This window comes from Tauraco erythrolophus, chromosome 6 (genome assembly GCF_009769465.1).
Source record: "Tauraco erythrolophus isolate bTauEry1 chromosome 6, bTauEry1.pri, whole genome shotgun sequence".
Lineage (NCBI taxonomy): Eukaryota > Metazoa > Chordata > Aves > Musophagiformes > Musophagidae > Tauraco > Tauraco erythrolophus.
In genome coordinates this window covers 5,485,163-5,498,141 of record NC_141470.1, presented here as the reverse complement: position 1 = coordinate 5,498,141, position 12,979 = coordinate 5,485,163, and the positions used below count along the sequence as shown (strand labels likewise).

General features: G+C 52.0%; 1 protein-coding gene across 1 annotated transcript; it reads left to right on the top strand.

The window, feature by feature from the left end:
* Positions 1–1,822: 1,822 nt before the first annotated feature.
* On the top strand, positions 1,823–12,205 carry LOC104384375 (transmembrane protein 178B). Its single transcript, XM_086613781.1, has 4 exons — positions 1,823–2,286; positions 8,680–8,793; positions 10,025–10,162; positions 11,961–12,205. The coding sequence occupies exons 1-4, from the start codon at positions 1,902–1,904 to the stop codon at positions 12,203–12,205; spliced, it is 882 nt and encodes a 293-aa protein (XP_086469907.1). The 5' UTR covers positions 1,823–1,901.
* The last annotated feature ends 774 nt before the right edge of the window (positions 12,206–12,979 follow it).

The window sequence follows — 12,979 nt, the reverse complement described above, 5'->3', positions numbered from 1 at the left end:
CCTCAAGGCCTATCTGATATCAATTAACACTACGCTGGTTACCTGCCATTTGGGACGAAGGTGCACTCATCCAATGTCGTATGTAGGAATTGCCCAGGAAGGACTAAGAAGATTTTCTCTACCTTCAAAAACATGGGTTCAGAGCATCTCTTATCCCATTCTTTACCTGAAAGATTTTCAGCCTATAAATACTGAATGGTAGTACCTGGCTTTCAGTTTTTACCAGAAGTCTTCTTTAAGAAGAAGGAAAACCATAACCCAAGATCTGGAAGAAGATGAAGGCAGGTAGGTGATCAAGGGCATGATTTCAGGGCCTGGGAGCTTTGCCAGCAATGTACATTTTGGAATTTCTGTCCCTGGCTTTGCCATGCTGCCCTCTTTGGTTTTGCTGGTACCCATGGCTGTAGGGGCTCTCTCCCCTATCCCTTTTTCCTTCCCAAAAGTAATCAAAAATAACACGGATTGGGCAGCTGCCTGGTTCACAGAGGCCACAAAAGAGTTGCCCTGGCACAATTGCGGTAGCACAGAGGGGAGAACAGTTGGAAGGAATCTCATACACGGGAACGTTCTAAGGTGATGGTCTTGCCGAAGCCGCCGTCTTCCGAAACTATAGCCTGAGGAACTGATGTAGAGAGTAGGGTGACACCATAGCATTGCAGATTTAGGAAATGTGGATATTCAGATCTTTCCAGGAAAAAGCTGTTGTTATTGAAGGACTTTTTCTGTGTCATCTAGAGCAGTGACTGTATTTGAAAATGTTTTTTCATTCTTGATGAGGGAGGCTTGATTTAGCTGGTATGTGTAAGAAAATTCTTTTGACAGCAGCCCTTTCAGTTTGTCTGCCTCGAAGGCAGCAATGTGCAGCTGCCTGGATGCCAATCCCGTCTGTCCAGTGCAAACTGCTCACCAGGATCACGCTGCCATGTGGCCACAGCAACTTCAGCTGGGGCTGCCGCGTGTTTGCACCAGGCACAGCGCTCCGGGGACAGCGGGGCTGTGTTCGGGGCAGGGACCCTGGCAGCAGTGCCCGGGAGGGCATCCAGGTTGCCCTCAGCGTGGCCAGGGGAGGAAGAAGTGACAAGGACTCGGGGGGAAAAGGATCCAAATCTCCTTCTGTTGAACAGTGGCTCCTGGGAAACAACTTAAAAGTGCTTTGAACAAGCAAAACTGAGGATTTTTAAACTGAACATTTATTTAGGCTCACCTTATCACTAGGTGGTTTTATTGAGAAGGTGATTCCCTAACAACTGGCTTGGGGACTGATGGTGCTGTGGCTGGAGGAACGTCCCATAGAAAAAGCAGGATCAAAAGGGATTTTGTGCCCTTGGAAATGTTGCGTTTAACTAATGCCTTGGATTTAGCCTATAAAATAGATGGGCGTTTTCCAGGCCTTATCTTCCGTTAACCGATAACGAAGGCTGGAGGAGATCGTCATCCAAAAATCCAATAATTTTTGATCGTCACCGAAAACGCCGACCCGCGCTGCGGGCGGCTGTAATTCTCCCACGTCCGTGTCCGCGGGACCGATCCCCCCGCGCCGCTGCCCTCCGCGCCGGCCCCGGCCCGGCCCGGCCCTGCCGGCGGAGGGGCGCGGAAAGGGCCGGGGGGCCCCGCTCGGCCCCCGGTCCCGCCAGGCCGTTGCCGGCCGTTAGCGCGGCCCTCGCGCGCCGCGCGGGCCATGAGGCGCCTCGTGCCGCGGCGCTCGCCGGGCGCTGTGGAGGCGGCGGGCGGCGGGCGGGGAGCTCGCCGGGACCGAGCCCGGACCGGGGCCCGCCGACCCCGATCGGTGTAGAGGGGGGGAGCTGCGGGCCCCGTTTCCCTTCCGGGGGCGGCGCGGCGGGCGGAGGCCCCCGCCGGGCTGCAGGGGAAGCGCCCGCCCTCGCCGCCCCCGGCGCGGTAAGATGGCGGCGGCTGCTCAGGCGCTGAGCGGCTCCGGGCTGCTGCTGGCCGCCGCCGCGCTCGCCCTGCTGGCCGTGGCCATCGGCACCGACTCCTGGTACGAGACGGACGCTCGGCGGCACCGCGAGCGCTGCCGCGGCTTCGGCCACAAGCGCAGCGATCCGCCCGGCTCCATGTCGGCGCCCAGCTCCCACCTGCCGCTGCGCGCCCGGCCCCCGCGGGCCCTGCTGCCCGGGCGGCCCCCGGCCCCCGCCCCGGCCGCCGCCGCCGCCGCCGCTGCTCTGGACTCGCACTGCGGCCGCCGCTTCAACTCCACCGTCTCGGGGCTCTGGAGGCGCTGCCACCGCGCGGGCTACGAGCCGGACAGCGAGGAGCTCATCCGGAAAGGTGCGGCGCACGGCGCGGGGGGGAGCGGCCCCGGCCCCGGCCCCGGGCCCGACGGGCCCCGCTGCTGTCCGTGGTGCTGAGCGCGGCTGCCGGCGCGGCGCGGCCGGGTCCCGGGGCCGCGGGCGGCTCCGCGGCTCCTCTGGCGGGCGGGGGAGCGGCGAGCGCGGCCCCGCGCCGGTGGCGGGTCTCGGCCGCCTGGCTGCGTGCCGGTGGGAACGCGGGGCACGGCCGCCGAAGGGCTCGGCGGGCGTTCTCCGAGCGCGGACACCTTCTCGTTACCGCGCGGGGCTGCTGCGGCGGCGGGTCGCCGGGCCCCCGCGGTGGCGTGTGTGGCTGGGGGCTCCCGAGGTGACGGCGGGGCAAGCTGTGCATCTTCTGCGGTGGTGGGGCACGGAACAAAGCCAAGCAGTTCACCGAGTGCGAATAAAATTCCTGGAGTGGATGGTGTGGATAATGCGGTGGTCTGACTCACCGAGTCACAATAAATGACATGTGAAATAAGCTTAGGGTAAGAAATTCCGTGTATGGCTAACGATAAATAACAGGACTTGCTGTTCCAGTAGGTACGTGTTAGCACAGGGAGAGTAGGAGTTGGGAGAGATGCCTCCATCGAGGCATAAAATGGAAATGCTATCTTAGGAAAGCGGGAGCAGTTCTTCAGCTTGGCTTCCAACTGTGACGCCGGTCCTGCACGGCAGAGGATGGATAGGCTGGTGCCGTGAAGCTCAGCTCATCTTTGTCCGTTCTTCCCAAACAGGGACTCATACTTTTGGAAACTCTAGTGCTGTGTGATTAGCTGCTTTCTCTGTTTAATCTCCTAGGATCCATTTTATGCATTTTCATTTTTATTTCTGTGTTGATCTCATTTCACTGGAAGGCAGCTCATTAATTTCTTTCTATTAATTGTGCCTGTCATTCAAAATATTTATCTATTTTTTTGCTCCACATCAAGCCAAATGCTTTCAGCTTTCATTGAGATTTGCCAGGTTGGGGGAAGGGATGGGAAGAATACTAGTTTGGTCCTCGATACTTGTGCGATGTTTTCCCAACACTACGACGGTCAGACAGAGGGGCCAGTCTGCATTCTGCGTGCACGAGGGCGTTACAGGGTGGTGAAGGACCTTCCTCAGGGTCTGATGTGTATGACTGGAGAGACTCTGAAGCCAAAAGGTTTTCCTTCTTTCTTTTTTTCTTCAGCTGTTCCGACAAAAGACCTCGCCTTTCCCTACAAGCCTTCCTTCTCTTGTGTTCTTTGCCTATTAGATCTGCGGTTGCTACTGGAAAGATTTATTTATCTTATAGAGGGAAATTATTAGTAATACTTCTTGTAGAGTCTGTAAATAGATCCGAGTCTGTTCTTATCCCTCCCTCTGACCTGTTTTACCAGCGGCCTTTCCTTCTTCCCGCTGTGCCTGTCTTTTCTCCGCCAGCCGTGGTTATCAGCCTTTCCGCCAACGGTCAGGTGTGGCAGTTGTGGAGCCGTTCTCTCGAGCACAGTGCTGGATCTGGGGCTTCCAAAGAGAAAACAGTTGTGTTTTTTTTTCCCTGGTGTGACTGGAGATCACTACTGTGCACCTCTGAAAGTCCTACTTTCTCCTGGATTTGCAGTAAGTTTTCAGCTCAGCTCCTTGGTGACGTGTGATGCCTTCTTATGTTCCTAGTATTCCTGAAACTAGAGATTTGTGTAGGCTTTTAGTGACAAAGGAGTAAATAGGTTGGTTGGTTTGTTTTTTTCTGTGAAAGTCCAGTCATAATTTTGATTAGGGTTTATACTATTCATTTTTCTAGTACCTCTGGAATAAGGTTTCTTTCCTTTCTGGGTCTCTCTTGAGTTCTGCATAAATTACTAAGTCCATAAGTGCCTGTATCCGTTTAGATAATTCCATGGATTTCTAATCCAATATTTATCTATTGTTACTAATGCAAAAGAAGTTCTATGGAAACTTTCATACTTGAGCATTTTAGCTGATGATGCATATACGTTCCTCCATTTAATATATACATATAAATATATATTTTAAAAAATATGTAAAATATATTTGCTTTATATATTTAAAAGAAGGACGCGGGAGTCAACAAATGTAGATCAAAACTTAGAGGTTGGCAATGTTTAAATGTAAGAAGGGAATGATGTGTGGGGTTTTTCTTAAAACGCAAACCCACTATTTTGGAACTGTAAAGCAATAGGTAGTTTCATTTAAAAAATACAATTAAGGTGGCAAAAGAAGAAGTAATGTGCAAATCAAAGGGGGAAAATGGAGATTAGCAATCAATACAAGAGAGCAGCTGAAGAACTGAAACTTGGTGGGGAAACTAAGGGTGTAGGGAGGAACTCTCCAAGTGTAAGAACTTGAGCACTCTGCGTCATCTTACAGAGCCTGTGCTGCGTGGATTACCTGCTGGATCACTGTTGATGCTGCAACAACAAGATTTTGCACGGAGAATTCTTGTGTAGTGAGGCCCTGCAAGGATTTGCTATGTGCTGTTCCGTTGTCCGTTAGCTCTCTGTCCATGTGGAAGAGTGTTGCTTACAAAGTGATGACAATGGAGAACGATTAATCGGGAAGGATCCTTCCTGTAGGATGCTTTGGAGAGCTTGGGGGGTTCGTTTGAACACCGTGCATTTTAACACCAGTAAATTGAAGGAATTAAAAAAGAAAAGGTTCATCACTGTTCATAAACTGGGGGTTTTACTGCTTTTCAGGCTTCCTCTGAAGACACTTTGGAATGGGACTGGTGGGTCTCACATATACTGGGCAGAAAGGATTTCTCAGTACCACGGTGTAGCTGAGAGTGAGAAGAACCACAGGGTGCTTAAGCAGAGGAACACAAGTTTGTGGCAGTAGTGAGGCCCTTGAGGGAAAAACGCTCAGTCCTGGCGCCTGTACTTCCCATCCTTTCCAACTGGTGGTAAACTGGGAGAGTTAGAAGAATGACGGTGAGGTCTGTGGATTGTAGTGGCGTATTTAATAAACTCGATCCGTTTGGTCATGGCCCTTAGCAAGTGTGTTCTCTGAGCAAATATGATCTGTGGTGCTTCAAAGGAAGGTTAATTACCAGACCCAGTGGCCAGAGTGACCCCGTAGCTGTGGGGCTCTCCACCATCCTGCGCAGAAATGGTGGGAAACGGCCAAGGGGCTTCAGTGACCACTGGGGTGGGAGGGAGGGGAGGGCCAGAGCTGACGTGGTAGCTCAGTCTGAACTGCCTGTGGCTGCTCCGTGGCCTTGAGGGCTTCTCCTGGCTGCGTGCAAGCCAGACTGCTCTAAGGCAGGATGGGGAACATGAGAGTGTCTGGAGGTTCGGTGTTCCTTCCAGCTGTGTCCTCCGGTCTTTCTCAGCTTCGCTGTTCGGGCAGGAGAAGGGACTCATCCAGGGATGCCGACATCACGGTGTCTCCGGGGTTGTCAGAGGGTGCAGGAGGAGAATCTGTCCATGGTTGCAACCTTCAGGGGGTGTGAGAAACAGTGTTGGCTGCGGGGGGCACAGGTGTGTAGCTCGGCCGGCGCGTGTGGTGCTGCCGGACACAGTTCAGTGCTGCTTATGTTTGTTTTTTCATCAGTGCAACTTTCACAGTGTTCTTGTGGTGCCCCCAGGAGATGCCAGGGTCAGGCTGCTGGTGTAACCTTTGGCTTGTGCACGTGCTTCACGGTAAGCTGGTGACATGTGCACCCAGCCCCTTCTGTCCTGTACCCTCAGCTTCCTCCTGTGCCAAAAAAAGACAACCCTTGCTGATCTTGTTCGCCACAGGACTCCATTCTGTTCCAGCCCTTGCCTGAAGGCAAAGCTCTTCATCTTGGCAGCTATCTGACGGTGCCCATCTGCGTGTGTCATAACCAAAAGCAAAAGCACCTTGCGAGCAGGTTTCGGAGAGGGAGGGCAGGATGCTGTCCCTGCCTAGGCTGGGATTGAAGGTGTGTGAGGGCTCGGGACAAAGGACTTGGTGGAGCACCTTTGGGATACCTTTGGCTTCACCGTGACTTTGAGACTGCAAACCTGATTTTGATTTTTTTTTTTTCGGAGAACTCGGTGTTGTATCACTCTGTGTGGCTTGCTTTGAGTGCGTGGAAACGGGAAGCATGAACCAGTAACTGCAGGTGCAAAACCTGGCTGCTGAGATTGCCTGGGTGCATGTCCAAATTTTGTGGGAGAAAGTGGGTAGATGTTCAGCTGACATCACCTTCACTGCTCCCCTGATCCTCTGACTCGCTTGCCCACCTCGTTCAGCTTTTCCAGCAGACCTACAGAGAGGCCTCCCGTATTTTGCCTGTGGTGGCTCACACCTGAGCAGCTCCAGCCTTTGCTCTTGGAGAAACTGGAGTCTTATTGGAAAAACGGCTTGTGTGATGTCACCAAGCCCAGGGATTGGAGGTCAGAGCTGAGCATAAACCCTAAAATTTGCTAGCCCCTCAGCTCTTAGTTTTGCAAACTTGCTGTTTTAATATAATCTTATGTGCTATCTGCATGAAATTAGCTCTTTGAATTCTGGGAAGAAAAGATTAGGAGTGAAGTTTTTAAACCAGAGGCAGAATGAATTGATATGTGAAGACTTGTAAATAACCAGATTTGCATTAGAAGGTGAAGAGGTTTTACTTTTCATCTACTCATAAACTCTTGTAACAATAGAAAGCAAAGATTTTTTCAGTGACGTTTTTAGCTGAGGAGCCCATAGCTCTGATCATAAGGGATGTACATCTCTAGTGTTGCATTTGTCTTTAATGAGCTATAAAAGTAGTAAAACTTGCTCTTATATAAAATACTGCTTCATATATAGTACTTTTATAATCCAGATATGTAAGTGCATAGATCTTACTTTAGTGAATCCAGCGCATTGTAACCTAAAATCTGGTGCCTTTGGTTTGTACCACAGACGTATTTCTCAACACCGCGTGTAAATCATGTCAGTGTTGAAGCTGAATTCAGCTGCAGGTGAAATTTGGTTAGATATTGTGATACGCTGTATGTGGCCAGAGTTCTCAGTTCAGATGTTTGCAGAGCTTTTGCAAACGAACCGTCGTCCTTTTGCTGGGCTGTCTCGCTGATCCCTTTGCTCAGGCAGCACCAGACATGGCGCGGCGATGACAGACCCTGCGGTGCCAGGGGAAGAGGGTGGTGGGAGGCACAGGTGAGGACCAGGACCCACCTGAAATGCTTTGCACCCCCTGATCTTGTGAAGAAGGGACTTTCTCTGTGTAGGTCCTTGCAGGAGCCAGGCCGGTACAGTCCCAGTGACCGCTGTTAGAGAACAAAGTCCTGCTTGCCCTTGCTGCAGGAGCAGCACAAAGCCCGTTTCTTCAGGCTTTGTAGAGCACCTTTCTGCTGCTCACAGATGCTCATGTCGTTGGGTAACACCAAACCCAGCCAAGGCTGGAGAACACTGCTCCAGTGACTTGAGCTCGGTGTTTGACAGAGGTGTTATGTCTGTTCCTCCCAGCTGGAAGCAGACATTCTGCACAGCCAAAGGCTTTTGTGAACTTTGGTTGTTCAGCTCAAAACCAGTGTCTTCTGCAAAGCAGATAGCTGGGTCTGCAGCTCCCTGCTAGTGCTTGTTCTTGATTAACTCACTGGCCAGCTGGTTGATTCTGAAGGGTTCTTCTGCCCCAGCATTCAAATAGTGGTAGTGACCCCAGGGCTGTTGTTTAAGGCGAGCTTTTCGGACTGTTTAGCTCTTTTACCCTTCTGGCTATTCTCTTCCACCCCACCACCCATGCGTATTCCCCCCCGCTTCCCCGCTTTATTTATAGCAGGGAGGGCAAGGCACCTTCCTCTCCCTCCACCCCCCAGTATCTTCTCTGTTATCAGCTGATTTCTAAACTAAAAATCCCTTTTGAGAAAAGCAGGCGTGTAGGTTCACAGTCGTACCTGGGGTGCACTTTTCTTTTGGCCATAATGGAAACAAGCCTACTTGGGTGCTATCGTTCATCCAAAGTGAAGAGCCGATGACTTCTGAAGTGAATTCAAACTTTTCTCCCATGCAGTTCACTTCCCAGCGTTCATTCCAAGTTTTCGAAGTGATTCAACTGTCTTAGAGACAAGCAGTCATGTGGGTACTCGGCCACATTCTCATCACCTCAGCCATCCCAAAGAGATGGTACCAGTTCCTCTAGGAAGCTTCTGGAGCTGGTTTTGGTTGCATTTGTTAGTTTACCTTCAGCTGTTCCTTTCTGCAGCCCGCCTGGGTCAGCACCTTGCTCCCTCTGTGCCGGGGTTTCCTTGTAGCAAGCCCCCCTCCCCTCCTCATCCCCAAAGCCCTTGAAGCAACCACCATTTTTTGGTTCCATTTGTTCTATCACTGAGCTGTGATGTGTGTGAGCCCTGCTGGGCTGGCGCCAACTGGGCAGCAGGCACAAGGCAGAGGGCTTTCACGCTGTTTCACACCGATGTCTCTTTTCCAGGAGTTATCCAGCGCTGCACGGCTGTGAAGTACCACTACACCTCCAGCTCTCTGCCTCGCAACTTACCCGTCAACATCACCAACACCATCCGGCAGGACGAGTGGCATGCGCTCCGTAAGTAGCCCGAAGCGGCGACCAGGCTGTTCGGATGACTGCGTGCCATGCCAAGCGGGGGCTCTGGGTCCGCGCGCCGCCGCGAGGCTTTCAGCATCGATAGGTGTTTGTTGGTGAGGGAGGACACGCAGCTGACATGATAACTGGGAAGGGACGTGAGGTTTGGAGGGGCTGAAGCAGTGAGCTCAGGAGTTGAGACATGTGTGTAGTGTGTCACAAGGTGTACCCATGTTGTGGCTCTGGGCACAGACCGTTCCTGCCTGGCTCCCAGCAAAGGTGCTGCCTCACCATAGAGGCTGGGCAGAGCTCGTTGCATTTTTCCGTGGGTGCACCAGTGACCAGGCGTGCTCCCCAGCAGCCAGCCCTTCTGTGGAACAGCTTCGTTTCTCTTTGCAACCTCCCATTGCCAGCTCCTGCCCCACAAGCTGCCTCATGCCCAGGTCCCTCCCACTGGGACTGATGTGTAGCCTGTCACTGAGAAAGATTTAATCTTTTTTTTTTTCTGCTCCTGCTTCTCCCTCTGTTTGTTTTCTTGTCCTGTGGCCTCACGTCATTCTGCGTAGCCCCTGTCATGTGAGCCTCAGTGACGAGGAACTCCAGCTGGAGGCTGAACTAGGAAGAGACAAGAACAGCACTTATATTATGGATGACAAAGTGCTGTTTATAGCACTGGAACCAAGCTTTTTTTTTAGCACGTCTTACTGGAGTTTTTCCCATCATACTGTATTGATCTGCTGTCTGCTTCTGTCCTCCCACTGTTCCTCTTCTCAGTTCACACTATCTGCCTTCCCTGCACTAGTCCTTCTCTTCAGCGTCCTCTCTCCCTTCTTTTATTTCTGTTTTCATAACCGACCCAGCAAACTCCATCCCAAAGAAACACACAAATAGCCCTTGCAGTACTAACGTTGACAAAACGTTGCCAAACTCATAATGCACCCCTTCTGGCCCATGTTGAGGAGTATTTGGCCAGTATTCCTCTTGAGCAGGACAGGAACACTCTCTAGTTGCAGAGTGCCCAGCAGGAGGGAGTCAAGTTAGCTGGATTCCCGTAGTTTCCGTGTGATGGGCAAACTATCTGCTTCAAAGAAGCTACAGGAGTCGTTGTCCATGGGTGAAATAAAAATTTAGAACCAGCAAATCTAAATCTGTATGGACTCTTCCTTGGCTGTCCTGTCTGGGTGCCACTGCCTTCATGTCTTCTTTCTTGCTGTTCTCCTTTCTCTTTCCTCAGACCTGCGGAGGATGACAGCGGGCTTCATTGGCATGGCAGTCTCCATCATCCTGTTTGGGTGGATCATCGGTGTGCTGGGCTGCTGCAAGCAGCAGGAGCTCATGCAGTACGTGGCTGGGCTGCTCTTCTTAATGGGAGGTGAGAGCCTTTCGCTTCTACCCCCGCGGTCAGTCTGGCTGGCTGAGGAGGTGCTTGTAAAAGTAAAAAGCGAGCCCACAGCCAGCACACAGAGCAGTTCTTTAGTGCAGCACGCCACCAGCACAGCGCAGGTGCCACCTCCAGCACGGGGCAGGACCCGTGCTGGCACGGGTGTTTGCACGTTTACGAGCAGGCCCCACTGGATGTACAGGAGCCTTCTGCTGTGGAGAGGTGGTGTGTCTCCACGGGGACCATGTGCACAGTGAGCACGGTCCACTTGCCTGCTCCAAGTGTGTGGAGCCTGCGGCTCCTGTCAGACAGCTCAGCTGAGGTTTCCCTCAGGAATTTTAACAAATAAACAAAAAAATCCATGCAGAGCACCTTTCTGCTGCTCACAGATGCTCATGTTGTTGGGTAACACCAAACCCAGCCAAGGCTGGAGAACACTGCCCCAGTGACATGAGCTCAGTGTCTGACAGAGGTGCTACATCTGTTCCTCCCAGCTGGAAGCAGACTTTCTGCACGGCCAAAGGCTTTTGTGAACTTTGGTTGTTCAGCTCAAAACCAGGCAGCTTTTTGTCTTTATTTGAAAGGGGCATAGGAGCAGCAAGTGCACCAGAAGGGTGAGCTACAGCGATGCTCCAGGGATGGGCCCTCTCAGATGACAAGCAGTAAATTGGCAACTTCCAAGTACGAAAAATAAGGCTCTACTTAAAAGCCAGAGCTGCTACCCTAGAGCATCTAGAATGGCTGCAAGCAAGAAACAGCAGCGACATCAATTAAACAAGCAGGTGTGACACTGGTTCGGTGCCATTTTTTGGGGGGGGAGGAGGCTTCCCTTGCCATAACTGAGCCATCTCAAGTGTTTTGGTTTTTTTTTTTTTGGGAGCTGCACAAAGACCACCTTGCTGACATGGCGTGATGCTAGAAAGGCTCGAAGTTAGGCCTGTGCTGCTCTTGAGCATCTTACATGCTGCTTAACTGCAGTTTCCTTTGGGAGCATTTTCAGTTCTTTATCATACAGCAGTGAGAGAGCAAAGTATCACAAGTGGCACAGGTAGACTGGGTCCTCTGTGAGGGCTTCTGCACTTCCCCATGCTGGGCAGGCTGGCAGCAGTAAGAGCTGCTGTTGGTATTTAGACACAGATCCAGAGCTGGAGAGAAGAAAACGCTCACCTCAACCTTCTGGTGTCTCTTAGACACACAGAGTGCTGTGCATTAGAAACCGCTTCAGCGTTCTCGCTCCTCTCCGTAGGTGCTTAGTGAATGTGTAGCAGAGACTCAACCCTGGGTACTTTCCGTGGGTGCAGGCTGCAGCTGGCAGAGTCTGGCCGTGCCTGGTAGAACCCAAGCAGGGCTGTACTTCCAGCCCTGGGCTTCAGCTGTTTCCCTTCCACAGGAGAGACTGACCAAATACTGGCTGGAACCTGCTGCCATTAGTCACTGGAAATTTAAATAAAGTCCAGGAGAATCAAAGCATGATGAACTACACACCGAGTTCGAAATGGCAACAGAGGGAGCTGAGGCAATATTGGGTGTTTGTGAAGTGAGGTAACCTGTAGTCCTACGTTTTGCCTTTTTATTATTTTTTTTTTTTCCCCCAAGAAAAAGAGTAAGAAGAGTAAGGCTTGTAAGAAGAGTGCCTGGTAGGACTACAAAAAAAAAAAAAAAAAAAGGCGATCCTTGATTGTGAAAATTCATGACTTTGAAAATACCTAGAGAAAAAAAAACCCACAACCCCACAGCATAATTAAGCTGTCTGAGGGCAGCGTGGAACCTGCTGGCTTTTCTCCCGCAGGTACGTGCTGCATCATCTCGCTCTGCACGTGCGTGGCTGGCATCAATTTCGAGCTGTCGCGCTACCCCCGCTACGTCTACGGGCTGCCGGAGGACATCAGCCACGGCTACGGCTGGTCCATGTTCTGTGCCTGGGGCGGGCTGGGCCTCACCCTGCTGGCCGGCTTCCTCTGCACCCTGGCGCCGTCGCTCAGCACCGCGCGGGCGGCCGTGCAAAAACCCAGACAGGAGAACGGGGCCGTGTGACCGCGGCGGGCACGGAGAGACTCTGGAACGCGCAGCCTGGGCAGAGCCGGGGGGGCAACACCGGGAAGAGGCGGCGTGCCGGCGTGCGGAGAGCGGTGCCATAGCTGCGGCAACACCAGCCTGTGGGATGCTGCTCCGGGCTCCCGGCGCGGACGCGGACATTGCAGTAACTCCAGGTTTGAATTATTGCCGATTTGCTCATCGATGGGTTAAGGGGGACAGTTCCTTTGAGTTGTTTTTCTTCTGTTTACAAGGGAGTAAGTCCAAGGCCGTGTCTTTCTTTCGTGCTGTTTTTTGAACTGTACCTCCGTGGCCCTGCGACTGTCCGGTTGTAAGGGATGTTTACGCACCAACTCTTGCTGCAGGTCTGTGTAACTCAGACCCACGTCAGGGCAAGGAGCTACGTGAAGTTGGCTTGAACACTTTTGCAACAGGCGTGTCTAGCGTTGGCTCAGGCCATCATTTCCCAAAAGAACCTTGAGCTAAGCCGAGGTTTAGGCCAAAGAATTAGCCCATTCTTAGTATTAATTGATTTAAATCAGAAATCCGTGCTATTCCATGCTGTAGCATCAGCTATTTACTCACTACTAAAGCTGTTTCCAAAAGGAGCTGGCTGTAACTAAGCATCAAGACTCTAAAAACAGTTACTGGCTTTAGGAAAGGAGGGGGACATTTTCCTTACAGGTAAGGTTCCTCATTTGGCTAAAACACCCTCGTTTTAACGGGGAAACATGTCCAACATGCAGCCTATAACCATTCCCACCTGAGGCCAGG